The following is a 24218-nucleotide window of genomic DNA, read 5'->3' on the forward strand; positions in this document are numbered from 1 at the left end:
TGAAATGTTGGTGAACCACCTTATGTATGCAGATGATTTGGTCATTATGAGCCCAAGTAGCGCTGGACTACAACAACTCCATAATATCTGCACTGAGTATGGATTAAAACATGACATTAAATATAATGATAGCAAGAGTGCTGTTTTAATATGTAGAACAAAGCAGGTCAAAAGGCTCAATTTCCCTGCGCTCAAACTGTCTGGCAATATTCTTGGTGTATGTAGAAGGATTAAATACCTTGGACATTTTATAAATGATCAGTTGAATGATGACGATGATTTTTACAGACAATGCTGCGAACTATCCACCCAGGCAAACACATTGCCCGCTAGTTCAGCTTTTGTTCAACACAGGTGAAGGTAGCCCTGTTCAAAGCATATCGAACACAGCTTTACTGCGCTCAATTATGGTCAAGCTACAAAAAATCTAGCATGAAAAGTCTGAAAATACCCCGAGGGGGCAGTGCCAGCCAGATGTTTGTCACTGCAGGGGTGTGCACATTCCATGCACTTCTAAGAAATCTTATTTTTAAATTCATGGAACGGTAATAGTATCATTGTGGTACTTGTAAACCCCACCCCAGCGGTGCTCGCTACACCCCCAGCCTGAGGGGGCACTGGCTGAATTGTTTGTATATGTAGGCCTACTGACTTTCTATATTTTTGTATTGTATTTGTGTCGTGCTATTTATGGACCTGAGTCTGAAATAAAGTTTTCGATTCAATTCAATGTATCAGAAAGTGTGTGTGATTCCTATTCTATTAAACCCTACAGATGACACACAATGACAGAAACACAAATAAGTATACGCAACTAAATAAATTGCATTAATCCAAACGCTCATGCTTCGCATACGGATACAAACTCGGTCCAAAAGACCGGCGTTTGCTTCAAGTAACTGGTCACAATTCGGTTCACAGGAAGATGACGTCACTTCGAGAAAAAAAAACTCCCTTCCAAAATCTAAGCGCCGCGTCTTACAACCAGCCGCCGAGCTGCGTGTCAAGCTGCGGTGCAACCAACCCCTCGCTCCCACTAGCTATTTATATTATTGTTGTCATTGGTAAATACGCTACAGCTGCCTACCCATACCCCGTTCCCATTGGTCAACGGCTCAGGACGTCATAGTATTTCCGCCCATTTGGCCGCTTCTGGTTGGTCGAGACTCCTTCTTTTTCTCTCTGTCGCGGCGGTGGGTCGGAGCCGCTGTGTCCCCGGTCAGGCACGTTCCTAGTCCAAATTCACGCTTTCGATTTGGATCCCCGTTATAAAAAAAGCATAGTAAACATTAATCCCCTCGTAAATTCAAGCCACCGATTCGAATTGCGCGCCTTTACGTCCCCGAATCCCAACCAGAACCTCAGAAACATGGCGGTGGTTAGCGGGACCTCGGGTCCGGCGGTCGCCCGGCTTGAGGGCCGGGAATTCGAATACATGATGAAGAAAAGGTCGGTGACCGTCGGTCGGAACTCGTCTCAGGGCTCCGTGGACGTCAGCATGGGCCACTCCAGCTTCATCTCCCGCCGGCACCTGGAGATCTTCACGGCGGGGGAGGACGGAACGGGGAGCGGGGACTTCTACCTCAGATGCCTGGGCAAGAACGGGGTGTTTGTGGACGGGGTGTTCCAGAGACGAGGGGCTCCACCGCTCCAGCTACCGCGAATGTAAGAATGAATGGTTTTAGGTCGTTGATATTGTGATTTATAATAAATATCCTGAACGAATCGGACCCCCCCCTTCTTTGTTGTTGTTGTGTTGGTTGCGTTGCACGTGTTGTGCTTCACATGCTGGCTGCGAATGGAGGAAAAACTAGGCATTAAAGAGCATCTTCTGCACCTAACCCCCCACCACCCTGCAACCCCCCCATGCTGGGGTTGTGTTTACAAACACCCGTGACGTGATTATTATTAGTTTTTACTGATGTTGGTTTTTTCGTTATTTGTTGTACTGTTACGGTAACGAGGAAGCTCACGTTAACGTCACCGCTTGCAGCTCTTGTGCGGTGGCTCAATGTCAACCTCGAGTCATGCCCCCCTGGGGTGTTTACACTGCCGGCTTGACACTGACTTGGGGACAGATTTCTGTTTTTGTTTTCACACATGCGCCCGATGCAATGCAGTCCCCCCCCGGTTTAAACTCAACACATTATAAAAACATTTCTGTTTACATTTCATATTTCGACTGAGCGTTTTAGTTTGGGTGGTGTTTTAATATGGCGTTGTTTTTGTGCACGTCTCTAAACGGCTCAGAAGACGCCCTATTAATAATGAGATATGTTAGAAATGAAGGGTTGCATAACAGTGATGTGGTAGACATCCATTTTTAAACCGTACATCCCAACACCCCAGTTGGCTCCAATTAGATCTGAGCTGGCCTTGTTTTGAACGAATCATGAGGTCACACAGACTTCAAATATTAACGTTTGCGTTGCACCGCGGTTGGAAATACTTAAATCATTAACTACAACATGAAGCCAGACCATATTTTGTATCCTTACATTGCAACCTGTTGTTTCAATGGATGCCCATGTACTTAAGAAACCGTCTTGGTTTTTATTTTGACTCATAGGTGTTGTTTGCGGTTTCCCAGCACAAGTATAAAAATCACATTCACAGCACTGTCCACCGACAAGAAGGAGCGAAGGAACGTGCCGGATTCCCCCGTGAAGCCCGTCCAGCCCCAGATAGCCCCACTCACCATAAACATTCCAGACAACATAGCCCACCTTATGAGCCCCCTGCCTTCACCTACAGGAACCCTCAGGTGAGTCCGCCCCCCCCCCCCCGCAGGAGACACGATGGAAGGGGAAATCTGTCCTCCAGGTGCAGAGTTGCACACTAAGTTTAAAGTTAGTGTTTGGAATTCTTTAATGCAGACAGACCTCTTATACAAATCATGCTTTTTTTCTTATTGTGTGCAATAGTGAAATGGGCTTTGCACTGTGAATACATGACAAATATTTATTTAACAGAGTACCTCTTGTAAAAAAAAAAAAAAGTAGTGTATTGTGACTCATTATGATTATCTGATATTCTTTGCCCGGAGGGAAAGAAAAAGCAACGGGCTTATCTTCCTTTCTTGGAAGATTAATATTTAGCACAAACCATTGTGGAACCATCCGCATCGGGCAAAGGTTTTGTTTTGCTAATCCTAAATGGCTGCCGTCCTCGTGTATGTCTTTTGCAGCGCTGCCAACTCCTGTCCGTCAAGTCCACGGGGGGCGGGACTCTCCAGCTACAGGATGGGACGCGTCATGCCCTCTGACCTCACAGGGGACAACTCTCAGTCGGAGAACGACAAGGAAGCCTCTGGCGGAGACAGTCCCAAGGTGAGGGTCGATGGTACACAGAACGATGGTACTGGACCAGGGTGAGGGTCGATGGTACACAGAACGATGGTACTGGACCAGGGTGAGGGTCTGGGGTCGATGGTACACAGAACGATGGTACTGGACCAGGGTGAGGGTCTGGGGTCGATGGTACACAGTACGATGGTACTGGACCAGGGTGAGGGTCGATGGTACACAGTACGATGGTACTGGACCAGGGTGAGGGTCTGAGGTCGGGGCCCACAGAACGATGGTACTGGACCAGGGTGAGGGTCTGGGGTCGATGGTACACAGAACGATGGTACTGGACCAGGGTGAGGGTCTGGGGTCGATGGTACACAGTACGATGGTACTGGACCAGGGTGAGGGTCTGAGGTCGGGGCCCACAGAACGATGGTACTGGACCAGGGTGAGGGTCTGGGGTCGATGGTACACAGTACGATGGTACTTGACCAGGGTGATATGCAATACTTGGCTTATGTTACGGGAATGTCATATGAACTTGTATCGGAAAAGATCTTTGGCAAAGTTTCAAATTGGCTGCTAAAGATCCTCTTTCTTGTTATGAATTTCAGGGGTATTATATGAGGTTCATCTAATGTTATGTCAATGAACAAAGTCTCATAGATGAAACATTTGCAATAGTAAATTGGCTATTTCAGAGTGGTTCTTTTGTAATGTATACCTTTTTAAAAATGTCCACAGTGCATACTAGCCAAGAGTAAAGCAGTATCGTGTGTGTATATATCCAACCGGCAAATACACTCCTTAACGGCAAGACGAAAATGGTGTTGAGTCAAATCCAAAGTAGCCTGTCAAAACAAAGGCGTAATTCTAAAATAAGACCCGCAAGATGATTGGAAAAGCTTAGACTTTCAAGTCATGGCATGTTTTGGAGCGAGTAGCTCGACCGGGCATCCTCTGAAGCATTTCAAACGGTTTCAGTTGCTTTTTGAAGGTGTGTGTGTGTGTGTGTGTGTGTGTGGGTGTGTGTGGTTTACACACTCTGTGGTTGGGTGACTCAGTCGGCGTGAAAGGTGACTCTTAAAGTATTAAATTTAAAAAAAAAAACGTAGTCGATGTTTGTTTTAATTCGTCCTTTCTTCTTCCGCCTCCCCGTGCACAGGATGACTCAAAGCCCCCCTACTCGTACGCACAGCTCATCGTCCAGGCCATCACCATGGCCCCAGACACGCAGCTTACGCTCAACGGCATCTACACCCACATCACCAAGAACTACCCCTACTACAGAACCGCCGACAAAGGCTGGCAGGTAGGTGTCCTCCCGGAGTCCGCCTCGCCTCTGTCCGCTCGCACTGGGTCCCCAAGCCTCGCGCCCGGCTTCAGGAACTGGCCTTGTGCTACGAAGAAGTGTTGGATGCTTCTGAAATACCGTGGTTGCGTGTTTGTCACACGCCAGAGGACCTCCCGGAATGTGGCACAAAACCTCCTCGAGTTCCCTGACCCAGGAATGAACCAAAACACGGAATACCTGAAAGCTGTTTGCCTGAAATGAGCCTCATCTCCGAGCCCTTTAATCTCAACCTAACTATCGCTAACTGGTATAGACATACAGAATAAACCTTGATAACTGGTTCAGGTATACATAAACAAGTGTAGTTGTGCAACTACCGGCAGATGTTTGAACAGCCTTTGGCAATTTCCTTGCATACCGATTTCAATTTTCTGCGGCCGTCTTTGTAGCATTGAGAGGTATAGCCCGAGGTGTTTTTCAACTTCACAATTACACCGTTCCCACCTCAATAAGCAATATATTCGTTACACTGCAGCAGGCTATTACTAATTGTTTCATTTAAATCGAAGACCTCGATTTCAGTCCGATCTTTTGATTAAAATAATTAAATAGCCATGCCTATACTACATTTATCAGGTCAATTTTCTTACTAACCAGCTCATATCAACCCTGCCGAATAAAAAAAAGACGAAAAATTACGTTAAAGAAATGACATTAAAAACCTGTGTGGATTGTTATGGCGTTCCATTGTAGATTTGAAGGGCTGTGCGCCATCGCAGGTAAAAATAGCGCCCTCGTCTCGCTTGAGAATAAAGGATCTACTCCCAGTGTACACCGTGCAACGCGCCTCTTCCGCAGCCGGCGAGGCGTCTCTTATGGATGAACACGGAAGCGAGGACTCGCGACGGCTCCATGCCCCTCGCCCGTACGCACCTGGTTAGGTTCAGCAGGGCCCTGACCTCCACATGCCCACCCTTGACCCAAATCCAAAGATACGTGTCCGGCCTTGGTTTAGCCTGAGTTTATTTTAGCTGTCCCTTTTTCGTTATGGTGCTTGGGACATGGGGAGCTGTGGCTGTTTTTTCCAGGCGACCCTTTTCAGTTGTGTTTTACACATTTAACTGCTGATGTCACATGAACGTTTATTACCATCCGTTCATGAATACCCACTATATGGTCATGGCTGACGGATATTTCTGCTTCAAAAGGCCGGCGTGGGTCCCTAAGCTCGCTGCGTGTATTTATTGTTCTGCGTCCCTACCTTGTTATATTTGTGTAGTGTAGAGGTTCACGGTGTACCCACTTGAACGCTAAAATATACATTTATCTCAATAAACATTGGCCTTTTACGAAGCTGCTCGGGTGAATAACATTGTAGTGTTATGAATATGGATAACATTATGCACGCATGTGTCATTGTTGTCGATGCTGTTATGGGATAACCTTGTGGCTCGGCTCAGGAGGTAGAGCAGGTTGGCTGGTAACTAGAAGGTTGCTGGTTCCATCCCGGTCTCCTGCTCGAGTGACGAGGTGTACCTGAGCGTGACGCCTCACCCTGACCGCTCCCGACGAGCTGGCGGTCGCCTTGCATGGACGACACCGCCGTCGGTGTGTGAATGTGTGCATGAATGGGTGAATATTAGGCAAACTTGTGAAGCACTTTGAGTGGCCACTGGTGGGAAAAGCGCTCTATAAATGCAGTCCAGTTACCTTGCTTGAAAATCCCTCATAATATTCCTTGATCCAGTTTGTCCCCCACAACTCTCCCGCTGCGACCCTGCCGTGTTCTTGAAGAAAGCAGTCTAAACCGGATCGCTTTCAACTCACTTAATTTGTTAAAGTATTTCGGTATGGTAACTACGAAGCAAAAGGAGGGGAATTGTATTTGACGCACGCGTGGAGCGACCCACGGCTGACCCGTCTTCTAGTCACGGGTTTCTGACCTCCTTCTGACCCCCGCTCCGCGTTTGTATCAAGCAGGCGTGGCCTATGTGACGCATTGGCTCCGGCTTCCGCGTCTGTCTTAAAGATGCTTCCTTCTGTGGCTGGAGTCGTTATTACAGCTTGTATGTTTTGGTCCTGCTCCCCTTGTGGCTATGTATAGTAATTGCAGCTTATGTGTTCGATCCTGCTTCCTTGTGGCTATGTGGGGGTAGCTTATGTGCTTAATATACGTAACGACCCCGTTGCTCTGTGGTTGATCCTCTGCCCCGTCTGCCGCCGTGTTCCCAGAACTCCATCCGCCACAACCTGTCCCTGAACCGCTACTTCATCAAGGTGGCCCGCTCCCAGGAGGAGCCGGGCAAGGGCTCCTTCTGGAGGATCGACCCGTCCTCCGAGAGCAAGCTGATAGAGCAGGCCTTCAGGAAACGCAGGCCCCGGGGGGGGCCCTGCTTCAGGACCCCGCTGGGGCCCCTCTCCTCCAGGTACAGCCAACACTTTGTTTTAGTTTGATGTAAAAAAAATATGTATACAATGGCCCATGAGACACCAAGTCAGTGTCTTCAAGAAGTGAAATGATGCTCCAAAGTACACACTCACACAAGAAGTACTCAGGCATTACAAAATTAGGATGAGTAATTAAAAAATGCGAAGGAACGAATACTTTGACTTAAATATTGAATTTAAAGCTGCATTAAATTGATTTGTAACCAGTAGGGGGCAGAATGAAACCTTGCACGGTGAAGCAAACTGCTTTACAAATCATCACAGTGTTATGGTAGGCTGACCTTGCTGCTCCACTGAACCAAAGATGTGTTGGTCCACTGAGGCTTATCTCAAAGTTCCCCATATCAGAGTACCAACCCTAAACTGTTAGGAAACCAACAGGCTAAAAGCACATGCAGGGACGACACCATTTCTGGTGAACCAAATGAGTGCTTTCTGATTGATTAACGCCAGCTCCCACTAACGATTCCACCGACTGTTGAGTTAAGCTGATCAGACAAGGTACCCAGTGCTGCACATTAAATACACGGTGCTCCTTTTTGCTACCAATTAGGTGCTGTATGTAAGCTATGAGGGCGGTTATTTGAGGCTAATTGGTTAGTTATGCCATAGGCATCTCTCAGCTATTAGTAACTGAAATGTGCTGTGAGAATATCTGTTTAAAGCTGCACCTGTTTCTGTGGGCTGATTTAGATGACGGACCACTCCCAGTTTATTTCTACTCCAATCAGGGCCTCTCTCGATTGTTTCGGGGCATCCATCTTTCCTGTCGTTCAAAGGAGAGTGAAAGCGAAGGGGGGGGGGGTATTTTTAAGTCCCCCCTCCCTCTTTAAAACTCTTATCTACTGCCGCTTTAAGTGCTAACCGACCCCCTCCACTGCGTTCCCAGGAGCGCCCCGGCCTCGCCCAACCACACCGGGGGGGGGCTGTCCGCCCACTCCAGCGGGGTTCAGACCCCCGACAGCCTGTCCAGGGAGGGCTCCCCGGTGCCCATGGAGCCGGAGCACGTCTCCCCCCCGCCCGCAGTGCCGCCCCCCGCCACCCCGATCCAGCCCAAACTCGCTGTCATCCAGGAAGCCCGATTTGCACAGAACTCCTCTGGTGAGTGAGACGACGAGTCCTTCGTGAAGCAGACTCTTTGGTTTCTGGACGCCTGTGTCCTCAGCACACCTGCGCCTGGCCCACTCTGTCACTGCAGCCGTCGCTTTGGGTCCCAGTAGGATGGTTCTCTTTTGGGGGTTGATTGAGTGGTGGGTGGATGGGTTTTATTCCAGGCACACGTTGGTCATTTCTGCCTGTGTGTACAGAAAGTGAAGGCCGATGTGAAAAAGGTGCACGGTGCACTTTGGGCTATTAATGTTGATTTATAATACCACCGGATGTGAGCGTGATTAGCTGTTACAAGCCGTTTTGAAAATGGGCCTGTTCTGACATCACAAGTGGGCCGGTCCACCCTAGATGTGTGACGGATAGATGAGCAACGTTAGCTACGGTCCGCTGGGTAGGCTGGTAGACGGATCTATCCAGCACACATCTAGGTGGACACGCCCACTTGTGATGTCAGAAGAGGCCGATTTTCAAACGTCTCGTAACGGCTAATCCCACTCACAGCTGGTGGAATAATATGTCCCCTTTAATCCCAACACTAGCTCTGTTTTCTGACGTTTTCGGTGTACCCTGTGAACACCCGCCTGTTGGATTATGAAGTGTGTTAACCCGATCCCCCCCCCCCACCCCCCTCCCCCCGGTCCCAGCCCCACTGACCGTGTGCCCTTGGGCAACAGGCTCGCCGCTGAACAACCAGCCGCTGCTGATCGCCGTGCAGCGGCAGATGCCCCAGTCCACCATGAAGTCGGTCACCTACGCCCTGGCCACGCCCGCCATGGTCACCACGGCGACCAACTCGGCGCCCATCATGCAGACGGTGCACGTCCTGCACCAGTTCCCTACCGTCACCACGGCGACCGTCGCCGCCAACCAGGCGCCCGCCGCCGCCGCCGTGGTGGTCACGAGCGCGGGAAACGACCACAAGGAACTCAAAGGTAAAATCATAATCACGATTATTTTGGTCAATGTTGAAATCACGGTTATTCAAACGAAAATGAGATTGATTGCACAGCCCTACTCGTGGGGCAGAACTCCACACAGGAGTTGCTCTCGATCAGATGTCCTCTTTGTGGTTTTCTGTCTACGTAGTTTTTAGTGGCGGGTCCCTGATCCGATCCTACGTGTCCTATTTCCCTGTAGCATTTGCGTGTTCCATAGATGTACTGAAGTGCAAGCCGATGCTCTGTACAACTGTGGTTTACAGGAAAGACGGGGCCATAGTGATGTTTTAAAGTTCCCCCTTCAGAGGGCGTTTTGAATAAAACCTGGCTAAATGCTATGTTTATAAAAGGTCATTTTTGGACCACATGCAATCCCTTAATTGAGGTAGAACCGAAGAACCGCTGCATCAAATAAAACGTGTGTATTTGACTATCTTCTCGATATGTTTGAGGTGCGGTCAAAAGCTAAATTCCGAATCTGTATTCATCTTCCATTCTTCGGTAAACACCATCTTTGTCTGGCTCCGAATTCCGTCGTGTTGCGTTCACTCAACGTGTCTCGACCCGTGCGAGCTCCTCTGTTCCGAGCCCGCCACGCGCGTCATGTTGCTTTTCTGATCCGATGTCCTGTTCCCTGATTGGTCGAGCAGTAAAAGTGGAGGCCGTGCCCTCCCTCGCTGCCGCGGGCCGCATCATCCAGACCTCCCAGGCCACGCCCCTCACCACGGTCACCATCGTCCAGCAAGCCTCGCTGGGCCAGCACCAGCTCCCAGTGAAGACCATCACCCAGAACGGGACACACCTGGTGCCCATCGCCACCGCCGCAGGTGAGCCTGGACACACACACACACACACACACACACACACACACACACACACACACACACACACACACACACACACACACACACACACACACACACACACACACACACACACACACACACACACACACACACACACACACACACACACACACACACACACAGCCTTGTTGGACAATGCCTGGAGTACTATGAGCTATCATAAAACATGTGGCCGGAGGATTTGTGAGAGAGTACACCGGTATGAATATGCGCTATGATATGAATTTCTGCCAGACCGTTCAACTATTTGAGAGTAAATACCTGTCTGTCATCTGATGCTGTCAGACAGCCTAGACGGCCACCTCCAGAGTGTCAATAATATAATAGTTGCGCTGTGCCACCATGTAACATTTGAAATGGGTTGGGCTGTCACGACACTGACATTTGGTTGAGGTTGATGTATTTTTTCCCCGTGTAATTTCTAAAAGGGTTCACTTGGTTAAAAGACTGATTTGAATATCGCCTCAAAAACAAAAACTACAGTATCCCAAGTAAAATGTATGAAGGAAGTCAGCGGCTTTGGGATCCACTCTCTGTTTGAGTCCAGCATGGGTACGGCAGAGGTTCAGTGGGAAACGGCTTGCAGGAGAGACGGGCCAATAGTTGCGCAGTAGAAAGGACAATGAGGACTCGAGGTCTTTTATGAGTTTTAATAAAATGGGTTTTAATGGATCGTTAACTCTGAGGTTTTGAGCAGTGCTGGAAGTCATAGCGTGCCCGTTATCATAAGTACGTAGAACATTTTGATCGATTTTCTCCCTATATGAAGCAAAGGCAACCCGCGTTTTCAGAAAAACAAGCGGTTTGGCCATACCGCCCAGCACTAATACAACGAGAAATAAAAAGATTAAAAACTGACTGCCCGCCTTTTTTTCGTGCCTCCTGGCTAGAGTTTAGATTCTCTGCCCGAGCCCGACTCGACCCACGGGCCGGGTCGGGCCGATATTTCCCACCACTATCCTAGGGCCGGGCCGGGCCTTTGATCAACGTTTATTTTATTTTTATTTATTTTTTTAGCACTGGTTTATTGGCCTAATCTGAGGAGAGATCTATGCCATAAACAGAAATATTATAGGCCTTTATTTCACGGGTCTTCTCAATGCCGCGGAACGCTCCGTTCACTTGCATGGGTAGTAGTCCGGGGACTTGTCAACCCCAGCGTCTTCCGTTGCTAAGCGACGTCACCGTCTTTGCGGACAAATTATTTCTCTGCTGATCAACACTACGAATGCTGGTAACGAATAAATTGTAAAAAGACACACGATGTGAAGTTATTCCCCTTCAAAAAAATAAGCCCCTTCAGGGCGAACAGGACACCGACGCGCAGCGAAGGTGTCTTGCTTCGCCCTGTCGGGGCTTATATTCCCGATAATGACCGGCGTTCTATATATTATCCCTTACATGTATATTTAGCAGGGTAGGCCTAAGTAACAAATGTGTACAAAGTTACATATGTATTAACTTGCACGGACAGAACGTGCACGGGCTCGGGCCGGGTCGGGCTTGATCTTCTGGGCCCGATCTAAGCTCTACTCCTGGCGCTCAAAGCTCGAGTGATGGAGTGAGGACCAGGTCCGGAACCAGACCCTCAAAACGTCACCATGGCGATCTGCCCCCTAACGTCCCCCCTCTCTGTCCCCCCCCGCCCCCGCCCCCCCCCCCCCCCCTCTCTCCAGCCGTGGCCAACCCGCTCCACCTGCTGGCCGCCCATGCCTCGGCCTCGGCGTCCCTCCCCACCAAGAGGCCCAACGGGGAGCTGCCCCCCGCCCCCAAGAGGCTGAAGACGGAGGGGGAGGGGGTGGCGGTGACGGTGGTCCACAACAACGGCAACGGGAGGGACCACGACGAAGGCAGGGAGCACGCCAACGCTGACTGACTCCTCCTCCCCCCCCCCCCCCCACCCCCCCGGTCCGTACACTGACCCCAGCTCTCCTGGCACTGAGCCCAACACGTCTCATACTTTTACACTCTTAAAGCAAGTAGGCGGTCCTCTTCCTCCTGCCCCGCCCCCGCCCCCCTCACCCCGCCCCGTGGTCCGGCTCCCCCCCACCCCTCCCTACCCCCATAGTTCTCCATCAAACCCCTCCCACCATCTTATTCTTCAGGTGCCAAAAGAAAACATGAACAAACAAAACGATACTAAAACGTTCGAGAGAATTAACGTTTATGTGGGCGACAAAATGTGAAGCATAACTATAACGGAATGAGATAGATTGTGCAAAAAGAACGACGAAAGACCAAATTGAAAAGCAAAAAAGAAACCGTGTTGTTGCTGATAACTGAGCCCTACCCGCCCCCAACTCCTGCCCAAGCCCACGCCCCCCCTCCCACAGATCAAAGGACCTGTCGACCAGCAAGTGTCACACCAACATTTCTTGCTGCGCACACCCCATAAGGCAGCTCTACAACAGTTTTTATACATGTTTTGGTTCAACCTCCACCTTCTCTCATTCATTCATTCATTCATTCATTCATTCATTCATAAATTCATTCATTCATGCCCGGGGGGGTGGAAGAGAGGGAGGGGGCGGGGTCAACAGCGTCACATTATGGTAGCATTACAGGCGAGCGCCTCGTTGTGAGTCAGACACTCAAAAAGCAAAAACGACAACGAAGAACCACAGAACCACATGGCCGGAGGTATTGATCTATTCCTCCGTTCGCGGGCCACACCGGCTGGCGTGCGCGGACGTTCCCATCTATCGGCAGCTAGTCTCGGCGATGACCTACCTAAAGGAGAATAAAGAGTAATAATACAACGTTGTGAGTAGATACTGCAGTATTCTGTATATTTGGGTCCTCTTCTTCTTTATTTTGTTTCTCTCTCTCCCACCTCCGTCTCTTAAGGCACAGATAATCTAGAAATTATTAAACCTACTAAAGCTATAACTGGGGACTTTTGAAAAGAAAACCAAGGTTTAAACTTGACCTGGTATTCTGGGATTTTCGTTTTTGTTACATGGAGTATGAGGTTCCGATGAATGTAGTCTCCTTTACTTTTCCTTAAAGAAAACACTATATGGAGTGACTCGTTTTTGTTTTTGTTCTGTGTTGTCCTTTTCCTTCCGCTACCGTCAAATGCAACATTTTATTACCAGTGTACGTCTAGTTACTATTTCATTTTTTTTATACATATTTTTCAACTAGCCTTTGAGATAAACGTATATTCCCATGCGTATTTTGCCCCCTAGCGCCTCACCAAGTTTGCATGTCCTGCATCTAGACGACACGACTAGAGCAGAGAAAAAAACCGACTGTTGAAATTGAAGACTGAATCTCAGCTAGAGGATTCGGACCAGTGTTTGCACTTACCCCTCGAACTTAGGTTTTCCGTGTTTTCCGTTCCTCCTTGGTCGTCATCCTTGGCTTTATTCGTTTTATTACAGTTTTTGTTTTTCCGTTTTAAATTTGAGTTCAAGCGGCCGTCTCGGTAGCGTGGCCGTCTCCGTTTTATTCTGTTGGGCTACTAAAAAAAAAAAAAAAAAAAAATTATATTTCAGATTGTATCCTATGTTTTCACGAGGAAAAAAAAATACAAGTGATAGATGTATGTTCTGCTTCCGTGGGTCACTGCTTTTTTTTGTTTCTTTTTTTTATAAATTAATTTAAAACCCATGACCAATTTCTGTGAGTCTTTTTTTTTATTTCATTTTATACATTTTTATAGATTTATCGAAAGCTGTCTGACACCAGGTTAGAACCCTGGCAATATTAAGTATTACAATATTCTATATCCATAGGTAAAGAACTCGTGCCCAGAGGGATATTGATCATATCTGATATTTAAGAATTGTTTCTTCTTCAGCAATGCCTGTTTGCTCTACTGGAGAAAACGTCTAAATTTGCATAACCCAGAACTAGACTGAAGTTTGTTCTTTAAAACCAATGGATTGATCAAAACTCAAAACTTGACTTTGAAAAGGGGATGCTATTTCATTTTTACTTATTGGAACACCTGATTGATTCTACTGCAACCAGAGTCAAAATGTATCTTGAAACATCCCTCTGTGTTCAGTAGGGGACACCAAGTATAGAAAAAGCTGCAAAGAACCCCAAATAAACATGATCATGAATGGAACACCCGTATACTATTTGTCCAGGTTACTTTATAACTAGGCTTGACGCACAATCTTTCAATCACGGTACTTTCGTAGGTCTACAGAACATATGCACATTGAGAGATGTACACTAGCGTAAAAGCAGTTTTATTCATAAATACAATTTTGGGTTGTACAATCATTTGAATGTGTTAAACTTGTGTGTGCAGCATTAATCAATGCACAATGTTGTTTATGCTGTGTGATAAATGCCTGTAGGTTTACATTCTGAAACAAGCCATTGCAAACTAATTTAATCCCAAGAACTGAACAAACCAAGTGTAGTTTCAAGTCACTGGACATTGAAATTAACAGACTCATTATGCTGCAAATCTAACTGTAGTGAATCAACTATTGAGCACAGACCCAAGATGTGCCCTTTAAGAAAGTGGAGCCCAGCTTCTTAAATAAAAGTGATGCCATTGGGATCCAGATTGAAGGGGGGGGTGGTGTTTACCGAGCCACACAGAATCCAGTAAACCCATTTCTAACGGACCAGTTTTTGTTCTGAGTGTCGTCGCGGGATAACACAGGCGCACTCAATCGTGTTAGTGTGGATGCGTCGGCGTGATCAGGGATTTTACCGCCCAGACTCTCACAGACCTTCTGGGCACACTTAAGCTGCACACTTGAAATGAAGGCGCCACTAGGGGGTGCTAAAGCGTGGCCACCGCTGTGAGAAGGGTCGACTTGAGTTAGTTAGTTCACCTCACGGTCAACAGGCAGTGTGTTTACTGTCTGACTGGAATGCCACTGCCCCGGCAGAGAACATGACTATTTACAAAGACGATTAACTCAAGGTATATCGGTTAAGTATTGAACACAGCAAATGTGAGGAATCGTTGAGTGCAATTTTGACCAAATTCAAAAAAAATAATACTTGGGTTTCATCACCTTCTTCGGTAATGTTTTGACCCTCATCAAAAGGACCGTGATGTGGTTCTAGGACACAAAAATAAATGCCAATTGAATCCCTACAAAGTGAGATATATTGCACATACCAACAAAAGACAAAACAGAAGAATGAGAAAATAAAAAACGGTTATTCTGTACAGTTATATGTAGTTAAGTGATCAGTCCGGTAGATCTTCTTCATACATCGAATACATGTAAAAATCTCGATTCACCATCATGTCTTGCGTCTTGAGATATTGTTTTGGAGGTTCCTGTGAACAGACTCCCCAAGCCCCCGGAGAGAGAATATAAGTGTTGGGTGACGAATACTTAGCTCGGATACATCATCAAAAATAGAACCCAAAACCTGCACCCCCACCAAGTGCAGGTCGTTGGTTCTCAGGGATCCTGCGTTGCAAACAAGTCCCGATGATATAAATGTACATTATACCACAGACGGACACACATACATACATACAATCGCACACACACACACACTTTATGTGTGCGTGTGTCTGTGTATGCACGCTTGCTCTACAGTCTACATTCTGAGGCACTCCCTAGATTTAGGTTAGGCGGTGTTAGTTGACAAATCTCTAGTTCTTTTTTAGGTTCTTTAACTCCATGTTACCTGTAGGAATCAATGCGATTTAAAAAATAGCCATAGTATTTCACAAAGTCAGCGGAAGACATCGTAAAAAGCAATACATTGTCCTTTTGAAAAAATAAAGAAAGGAAAAGGAAAAAATAATCCCTCTTTGTATTCCCTTGTTCTTCGGAAGCGTCCGGAAGGCGATCCAAAGCAGTGTCTGAGTTCTCTCTCTGCGTCTTCTCCGTCTGTATGGCCTTCTGCTGCAGGTACAGTCTTCCATCACACGTCCTTGCCTCGTTTCCCGGCCCCGGGGGGGGGGGGGGTTGGGGCTGATAGACCGCTGGGCGCTCCCCCCTCAGAACCACAACCGCAAAAATACAACTCAACCGGGCTCATTGGTGGGTCTGCAGAAGGGGGGGCGACGAGGACCAAACAAAAAACCAAAGTCGTTTTGGGGAGGGGTGGGGGTTCGGGGTGGGGGGGGGCGTCAGATCTTGTCGTCGGTCATCTCGAGGAACTGGGCGTAGACGTCCCGGGAGCACTCCCCCTTCTGGTTGAACAGGAATTTGTAGTAGCTGCCGTCGGCGCAGATGGCTTCAGGAGAAAAAGAGAGACGGACGGAAGAACACCAGAGAGGAGTTAACTCAACATCAAAGCCCACAAGTAATACGGGACAAAACCAAACTCTTTGTTGGGCGCTCATTTGGTGGTTTTTTTCAGTTGATACATTTGGGGTTGAATCGGGGCCATGTTTGTACGTTTTGTCGGTTGGATGATTGTACAGTTTTCGAGAACTTCTCGTTTTTATAGTTGCCTACGAATCAATATGGAACGGGCGACACGGAAGCATAAAAAAAACAAATGAGAAGAGTGAAACGATAAGTCTCAGTGTCGGTGCTGCATGGCCTCTAGGTGACAATAACCGGAGACCTGCAGACAAGGACTCTGGGGGATGTGACTGGAAGACCAGTTTATTGTAAAAGTTTGTGTTCAATGATACATGAGCTGGTGCTCCCTGATATCTACCAGAGTGTGTGCGGCTATGGCTGGTTCAACATACACACATGCACACACCGACTAATCAGTTCACAGGTGAGGCTGCACAGGTGTGCAGCGTCAGCCAGCCCCAGAGTCCAATCAGCCTGACTCGGGCCAGGTGAGGCTGCTCCAAGCAGCCATCAACCACACACACACTCCCACAGTCTCCGTCTAAAAAGCGAGAGACCCTGGCCCAGGATGGCGCTGCCCCCGGCGTACCTATGACGGCGTTCTGCTCGGTGCCGAAGGCGCAGACGCAGGGCGAGCCCGATGGTACCTGGAACTTGGAGAAGCTCCACTTGGAGCTGAAGTACTTGGGGAGGAAGCTGGCCGACGCTAGGCTGCAGGGCAGAGAGAGGAACACCTCGGCATGAACGATCGCCCGCAAAGAAAGGTTCGGCTCAATTCTGTCCCATTTTTCAAGTCCTTTCTAGTATCGAATCATTTTGAGAGGTGTTTATGAAGTCCTTATTTTATAAGGGCTGACAGAAGGTGCCAGCTGGTTAAACCTCGACTGCTTGTTTCTTTTGGGGTCCTCTGCCGCGAAGATGTGGACGGTGCCGTGGTCGCTGGACACGCAGATGAGCGACGCGTCCTGGTTGAAGTTAATGCTGGGGAGGAAGACAACGGAACAGGTCTGTTAGCACCGCACACATCCTGGGAGTGGTCGTAGCAAAGCGACACACAAAAAACATGTGGACTAAAACCGTACGAAATATTTCTGGAACGCACCAACATTTCCGTAACTAATGTAGAGGTAATACGATGTGCTACGCTTTGCAAATAAGCCTTTTGGAGGACGGGGTGAGCTCCAACCCAAACGTTGCATGTGGAGAGGTTTGCAATAAGTTTACAATTACAAATACAAATACAACCAAAAGAGAAAGCGCGTGTCCATCCGAGGCAGCATTGCGTCCTCGGGGCGTCGTGGCTTCACGTGCAGCGTTAGTAGGTGGTGGGGGGTGGGGGGTGGGGGACGGGACTGACCAGTAAATGCTAGCTGCTTGCGAGCCTCGTCTCAACTCCTGGATGAGTTGCCCCGCGGACGTGTCGAAGATTCTGACGAGGGTCCCCTGGGGGAAACAGCGCCACAGATAGATGTAAGAAAGGCCCTCTGGGTGAAGGGGCGAGCATGACTTATTGAAAAGGACTCCGAGCAACAGTCTTTAGGCCCAGATGTACTTAAAAGAAAAACAGTTTTTTCATAGTCTGTGGAACTGCATTATATATTATTATAGTGTGAAAAAACACAATCATTCACACAGTACTGCCATTGGTTCAACAGTACCATGTAATTGATTGTATCGGAGCGTGGGCGTTTGCCAACGGGTAGACTCGGTTGGCAGGCTGCCCTGCAAAGTGCACGCACGGTTTGCAATCTTAACTTGCGATCATCATTTTCGTCTGCGCCAAACCAAGCCAAAATCGCCAAAAGTGGAGGCGTACTTTCTCGGAGGCGGTGGCTATCCTGTTGCCCTGCAGGTTGAGCGCGATGCAGCAGAGGGCGCCCTCGTGGGCAGGGATGTCCACGGGCGGCTTCTCCGTGTTGGCCAGGTCCACGATCTGCACGTGGCCCGAGTGGGTGCCGGGGAAGGCCAGCAAGGAGTTGTTGCTGTTCGGACACAGCACGCACAGACCTGAGGGGGGCGCAGAGGGGGACAGGAGTGTGAGACATGATGACGACGCAGCGACGGATGTGGCATTATATAGGACTCTTGTACTGTCCATAGTGAAAGAACTGAATTGGAGTTATAGTATAACCCTATACTATAAAACATTCAGAAAAGCTTTCTGAACAGACTGAATATTTCGTTTAATAGATTTTCATCCAAACGCGTCAGTAAACTCCAACTGAAATGGGTATCGATTGGTTATTAATTAACTCAATGTTAAAATTCACTACAAATCAAGCATATACAAAATAAGTGGAAAGGTTAAAAACAAAAGGCAAAGACCAACGGCAAAGTGGACGTCCAGGCCGGGCATTAGCAGCAGAGAGCCGAGAGCTGCTTGGCAGACTGACCTTTGGGATTATAGCAGGTCTCGAAGACGTGCAGCTGGTGGGGGTTGTGGGTGAAGGTGAACACTTTGATCATGGAGTCCAACACCACCACGATCCTGAGGGGCAGTAGAAACACCGTTCACATACACATCCGTAGGGTTGCACGGTGGTCTGGGCGAGGCTGCTGTCATTTTCTACAGCACAAGAGGCGCGATCGATTGGCTGCTTGCCGTCGCCTTCCCTGTCGTCGTTGTGTTAGATCAGCCAATAGCGCGCCAGGGGGTAAAGCCAGCAAAAATGAATCGGAAGCAGAAAGAAATGTATTGCTCTTCTCCGTACCCTTCTGCAGGGCGACCTCAAATCGCCGGCAGAATGGGCGGGGCCAACCAGTAGGGCTGGCTATCGTGGCCAGTTTCCTAAATCGATTCGATTAATTTCGATTCAATTTGCTCTTAAATAATAAATGGCTCAACTGCGTTACAAAATACAAATGTACTTTATTTTTTCACTATGCCTAAAACAACAGCTTTTAAGTGCATACTTGTAAATTGGACAGTTTAAACTTGAGATGTAAACAAATCTGTCTCAAAAGTGAATTTTTTGTAATTAGAAAGAAATTGCAAGTGAAAGTGTACTTGAAGTACAACATTCCATAACTGAAAATTGCATTAAGGCATTGTTTCTTAAAGTGCAAAAATAATAATAATGGTAACAAAAAATCGAAAAGTAATAATAATCGATCTCAATGCCCTATGAATCGATATTGCAAAATTTAGTCTAGTTATGGGGGTTGTGATGTGACAGCCATGGTATGGATATGGCTACATGTAGAAGACTGTGATTGGAAGGGTGTGCCTGGGTTGTTGAAAGAGCATATGTATCCGTGTGGTATTTGTTCCTCCTTCTTATAACAAAGATATATAACTAGTGTATTTCCTGGAGGCAACTTCCTTGAGCCCACTAGTTAATAAACATGCACTGTTAATATTTGTTAAAGGGGTAGGTTATGAGCTGAAAAACCAATGACCCAATATAACGCTATAAAGCCGAGACGGTCTGACACACTACACATCGGTCAGGGAGAATGTGTGTGCCTGCCTGATGAAATTGCTACTCACTTTATTGCTACACATTCAACTGATGTAGGGGGATTTTGTGATGGTATTGAAAAATGAACATCCTATTACAACAATATCTTCACGCAGACACACAAACGCATAATAAAAAGGCAGCCATGAAGATATAAATGCAAAGGATTTTAAATGGTTCAGCCTGAAACTATATGAAAACAGGATGTATACACTGCACAGTGCACATCTAGGTAATCTCTCTGGAACCACAGTCTGTGTTTGATCAGACCTCAGGTTAACCTCCGTCAGGGGATCCTAACTTCAGTAGGGACACGTCCTGTTTATGTCCACTGCTGTGGACTTTGGCTTGCAACCTGCAGCTGCTCTGATCGTCTGTCGATTGTCCCTCGGTGACATTAAAGGGTTCTTGTTATGGGTGAAAACCAGCCCCGTCTTTGAATACACTTTGTGTTTCGTAAAAGTGAACATCAGTGCCATTGTGTTCGTATCTTGAATACCACACCGCAGTCATTACAAGAGTGTGGCTGCTGACTCATCTTTGACAGAAAGGCCAGTGCCTTTTGACCTTTCCATACGCCTGTTGCAACCACTACTTTAACCGTGTGGAACAGTCGACAGAGATTAGAAAGGGTGCAGTCAGGAAGGTTTAAGACAATTAAGACCATTCAAATGTGATTTGGTAGGAATGTCTAAGCCATCCCGTCAGAGATTAGTGAGTGAACTGCTCTGTGAGTAGATCTGTTCTGGTGCACGATCGCCTGCCTGTGTTTGAAACCCTTTCGATTTTAGACCACTGATGAGTGCACTTTGACCAATTAAGGAATCCATCTCTCCTGCTAGACAAAGGTGTTTGATGCAACTGTCCTCAAAGGTGGATGAACGTAGGGGACTTTTTTTTGGTTGTAATTTTTTTTTCTTTTTGCCCTCTTCACGTCTTTCCCTTTACAACTCTGAAATCATACCGACAGCAGTTTGAAACAAAACAAAACAAGGCTGATTTTTATTTATAAATGAGAATGAATCGATGGCAGCAGAGCGAGCGCGGAATGTCTCTACCTGTCCCGCCGTAGCTTCACCGCCTTGACTTCTGTAGAGAACTCAATCTCAATGACAGTCTTCTTCTTCAGGTCGTCCCAGATCATCACTATCAGAGAAGATCACAGTCAGACCAGCACACACAATCCTTACAGGCTAATGCCAACTGCACTGCAAGAGGGTTAATCTAATAAGCAGCATTACCATCAATCAGACTGTCCTAACAGAGTCCCAGCCAACCGAAACGAAACAATTAGGCCAGGGGGGTAATAGTTTGTTTACTCTGTTTTCACTTAAGATGTCGTCATACGAAAGACAGTTGCCTTGAGTGTGTGTCGCAGAAAAACTGCAGATTCTGCAAACTCAAAGCAATGCAAAGGCAGTGCACAGAGCAATGCACAGTAAAGGCCAATTGAAGCATCAACAAGAGACTATATGAAAGAGGTTCAGGAGAGCCCACAGCCCTTGGGCTCCTTCGTCATTCTGATTCTCTGACAAGATAAGCCAGACCTGAATACATTTGGAACTGTGGCCAGATCCGTGTTGAGATATCGTGTTCCCACTCAACACAACAAATACTTCAGAGCAGAGTGTAGCCGATGGTGAAGACGTTTCACTATTCACTATCATTCATGTTAAATATTAAATCGATGGACATTTTGACCGTAAATACAGAACGTCAGATACGATAAATGGAAGAGGAAACTAACATGGTGCTCCATTAGTGCTCCATTAGTACATTACTTTCAAAAGGGCTGTGTGTGTGTGTGTGTGTGTGTGTGTGTGTGTGTGTGTGTGTGTGTGTGTGTGTGTGTGTGTGTGTGTGTGTGTGTGTGTGTGTGTGTGTGTGTGTGTGTGTGTGTGTGTACTAGTTTGCATATAGGGAGACTTTTGTGGCATATTTTGGGCATTGTGGTTATAGCCTGGTATAGTTTAACCAACGTTTCCAACACTACATTTTTGTGTTACAACTCTATTTACAACAGTTAAAAATGTAGAATGACTAACATGTGAACAATTTGAAAATGGTTGCATGTGGAAAAGAAAAAAAAAACAGGAACACTGACTCAGGGATAAATATTGCGGAAGTGAGTTTGACCCTGAATCGTACGCAACTGAAGCTCCCATATAACCTTATTTCGGAAAAAGAGAGATCAACAGACATTTTCACAACTAGTTCCTAATTTGGTGTCTGGAAAGAAACAAAAAAAAGAGCTGCAGCCGTACCTTTGTTTGGAGGATACTTGGGTTTTTTCCCGCCTCCAACCAGAGCCAGGTAGTTGCACCTGAACAGCATCTCAACATGGCCGACCCCACCCTCGAGGAACTCTGGACCAACACAAAACAAACACGCTCCTGGTCATTGAACACACGCGTACCACAGGGCTCCATTGCAGCAGTTGAATAAGGACACAGCCAGTCAGGAGGATGATGTGATTTTCAACCCAAAAATATCTATTCATCCCTTGAGGGAAATAAAAAAGGGCATTCACAGTTTAGTTACAGTTTGATTTCATTGCCAGAGGTTAGTCAAAGGGCAAGTTTCCAAACTGCTGCATACACCAGACCACTGTGACAAGAATTTCATCCTCCAAAATCCAAACAAGAGAGTTGGGTCTATCGGCATGCTTGGGAAACCGACCAATCATTTTGTGGGTGTCGGCAGTGAGCACTGGAGAGAGAGAGAAGTAGTCTACACGCTGACCAGAGAAGTTCCTATACCCCCTAACTCTTTCCGTATTGGCCAAAGAGGTGCAAAGAGGGTCATGTGCCGAGTCACATGCTCCAGCCTCTTGAGGTGTTGGGTGCGTTAAACCATTGACTTTCCCCTATAACCCTCAACCACCAGTGAGTAACCAGATTACAGCTCATCAACGGCGTGTACCTTTGAGTTTGCTGTCAGAGTTCTGTGGCCCTGTGTGCATAAGAACGAATGGCTGGGTTTATTGTAAATTCTATTGCTATTACATGCTTGATAAATGCTTTTGCGTGCAACTGCTGCAATGTATCCTATGACAAAGACTTTTCAGACTGAGAAAATCGTGATAGAAATGTTACAAAGCAATAATAAATACAACGATGTGACGCATCGGATTATCATTAAATTACAACATACATTAACAAATAATATCCAATCTCCTTATGTGTAATATCATCCCTACCATGGTTACCTTGTTTCTCCTTCTCCTTGAGGGGGTCTGTGTTGTACACACGAAATCCAGTCTCCATTCCGCAGGCGAAGCAACCTGGAAGGAAATCATATCAGCTTAAAACAAATGATTTCTTGATATAATAATGCATAATTGAGCACTGCATTAAAATTGTTTCATGGACGAAGACAAAGAAGAATATGAATGGGAAGGCATGTTATTGCATTTTGAGCATTGAATGAGTGTGTGTCAACAGTATAGTATGTTGACTGACAGGTGTGAGCGTCGTCAGTCTTGAACAACTAGGTTGCATCAGCCGAAAGTGTCACACTAACATGTAAACCATTTCCACCCCATCACACACGCAAGTAAAATTGAGTGTGAACAATGTATTTATGAGCGTTGTTCTGCATGTGAATGACAGCAGTGTTCGCCCCGTGTGGCCTGGCTCAGTAGCTCAGGAGCTCAGGAGCTAACAACAAAATGCCTTGGGATGGTGGTGGGGCAACTTAACATTAGCAAATGTAGTACATTTTTACAAGGTCAACACGCTGTGTGTCTATATAATATCTATATGGGTATATATCGCTGTGTGTTGACATCTCAAAGACGTGTTGGTCCTGGGCTTCGAAGCTAGCTAAAGAAGGCTATCGTCCCCGCTAACGAGAGTAGACGAGTCACAGCTAACGTGAGTACCGCTGTTTTTAGGGTGGTTTAATGCGTTGTGCCAATTCCTCACCATGGTCCTGGTTAAATCCCGCGTAAAGGAGTCCGTTCCCATGCGGATTGGATGGTAGTAAATTCATATTTTTGAAGAAAACAATCGGAAACGACCAAAAGTTAACCGCTAACCATTCCTCCAGTTGCCTGTGTTCAGCAGCAGCTAGCAAGACGGGGAGCAACTGATTCCGTTTCAGTGCAGTGCAGACGTAGGCTGAGGGAGGATCCTGAATTCTAGCGTTATCCCGGTCTAACAACTCAAGGCCAGTGCAATTTCCGGTTTCGGACTACCTACGAGTTCTCCTCGCCAGACAACTGTCCCTGGAGCGAGAACGCTATGAAATTGATGACGATATAACAACAACGACAAGGAGAGTAAACAATAAGCAACGAACTCTTCTTCTATTCCGCCTGTCAGCACTTAACCCATGTAACGGAATCTCCCGCCTTCTTCCTCGCGCATAACGCCCACTTGGAGCATCCCGTTCCAGGCGTACCGTCGTTCCTGTCAGCGTCTCAAGCCGTGAGTGTATTTTGAGTGAGTCAGTACTCCATTGGTTATTGGGCGTAAAATTGTCGTTATTTCCTGGTTTAGATAAATATGCTAAATCAATCCCAATAATGGGTCAAACATCAAAAACAACGTACAAATA

General features: G+C 47.0%; 2 protein-coding genes across 6 annotated transcripts; one reads left to right on the plus strand and one right to left on the minus strand.

Annotated features, from left to right (window-relative positions):
- The first annotated feature begins 1175 nt into the window (after positions 1-1175).
- On the plus strand, positions 1176-11827 carry foxk2a (forkhead box K2a). 2 transcript variants are annotated; one of them, XM_056577786.1, is made up of 9 exons: positions 1176-1665; positions 2570-2764; positions 3188-3329; positions 4456-4602; positions 6817-7010; positions 7922-8133; positions 8787-9074; positions 9731-9907; positions 11623-11827. In XM_056577786.1, exons 1-9 carry the CDS (start codon positions 1370-1372, stop codon positions 11820-11822), a joined length of 1851 nt encoding a protein of 616 aa, XP_056433761.1. In that variant the 5' UTR covers positions 1176-1369; the 3' UTR covers positions 11823-11827. The 2 variants fall into 2 exon arrangements, with proteins under 2 accessions (XP_056433761.1, XP_056433762.1); XM_056577787.1 differs by having other exon boundaries at positions 8817-9074.
- A 1681-nt stretch (positions 11828-13508) lies between these two features.
- wdr45b (WD repeat domain 45B) lies at positions 13509-24117 on the minus strand. Of its 4 annotated transcripts, none has more exons than XM_056577796.1 (11): positions 23585-24114; positions 22867-22941; positions 22581-22610; positions 21923-22024; positions 20717-20804; positions 18591-18685; positions 18014-18204; positions 17555-17640; positions 17077-17178; positions 16787-16908; positions 13509-16123 (listed from the first exon to the last, which is right to left on the minus strand). In XM_056577796.1, exons 1-11 carry the CDS (start codon positions 23649-23651, stop codon positions 16017-16019), a joined length of 1065 nt encoding a protein of 354 aa, XP_056433771.1. In that variant the 5' UTR covers positions 23652-24114; the 3' UTR covers positions 13509-16016. The 4 variants fall into 4 exon arrangements, with proteins under 4 accessions (XP_056433771.1, XP_056433769.1, XP_056433772.1 ...); XM_056577794.1 differs by having other exon boundaries at positions 15997-16123; positions 22858-22941; positions 23585-24117; XM_056577797.1 differs by lacking the exon at positions 22581-22610 and having other exon boundaries at positions 15997-16123; positions 22858-22941; positions 23585-24115.
- Between the last annotated feature and the right edge of the window lie 101 nt (positions 24118-24218).

Source organism: Gadus chalcogrammus, chromosome 18 (genome assembly GCF_026213295.1).
Source record: "Gadus chalcogrammus isolate NIFS_2021 chromosome 18, NIFS_Gcha_1.0, whole genome shotgun sequence".
NCBI classification, from domain to species: domain Eukaryota; kingdom Metazoa; phylum Chordata; class Actinopteri; order Gadiformes; family Gadidae; genus Gadus; species Gadus chalcogrammus.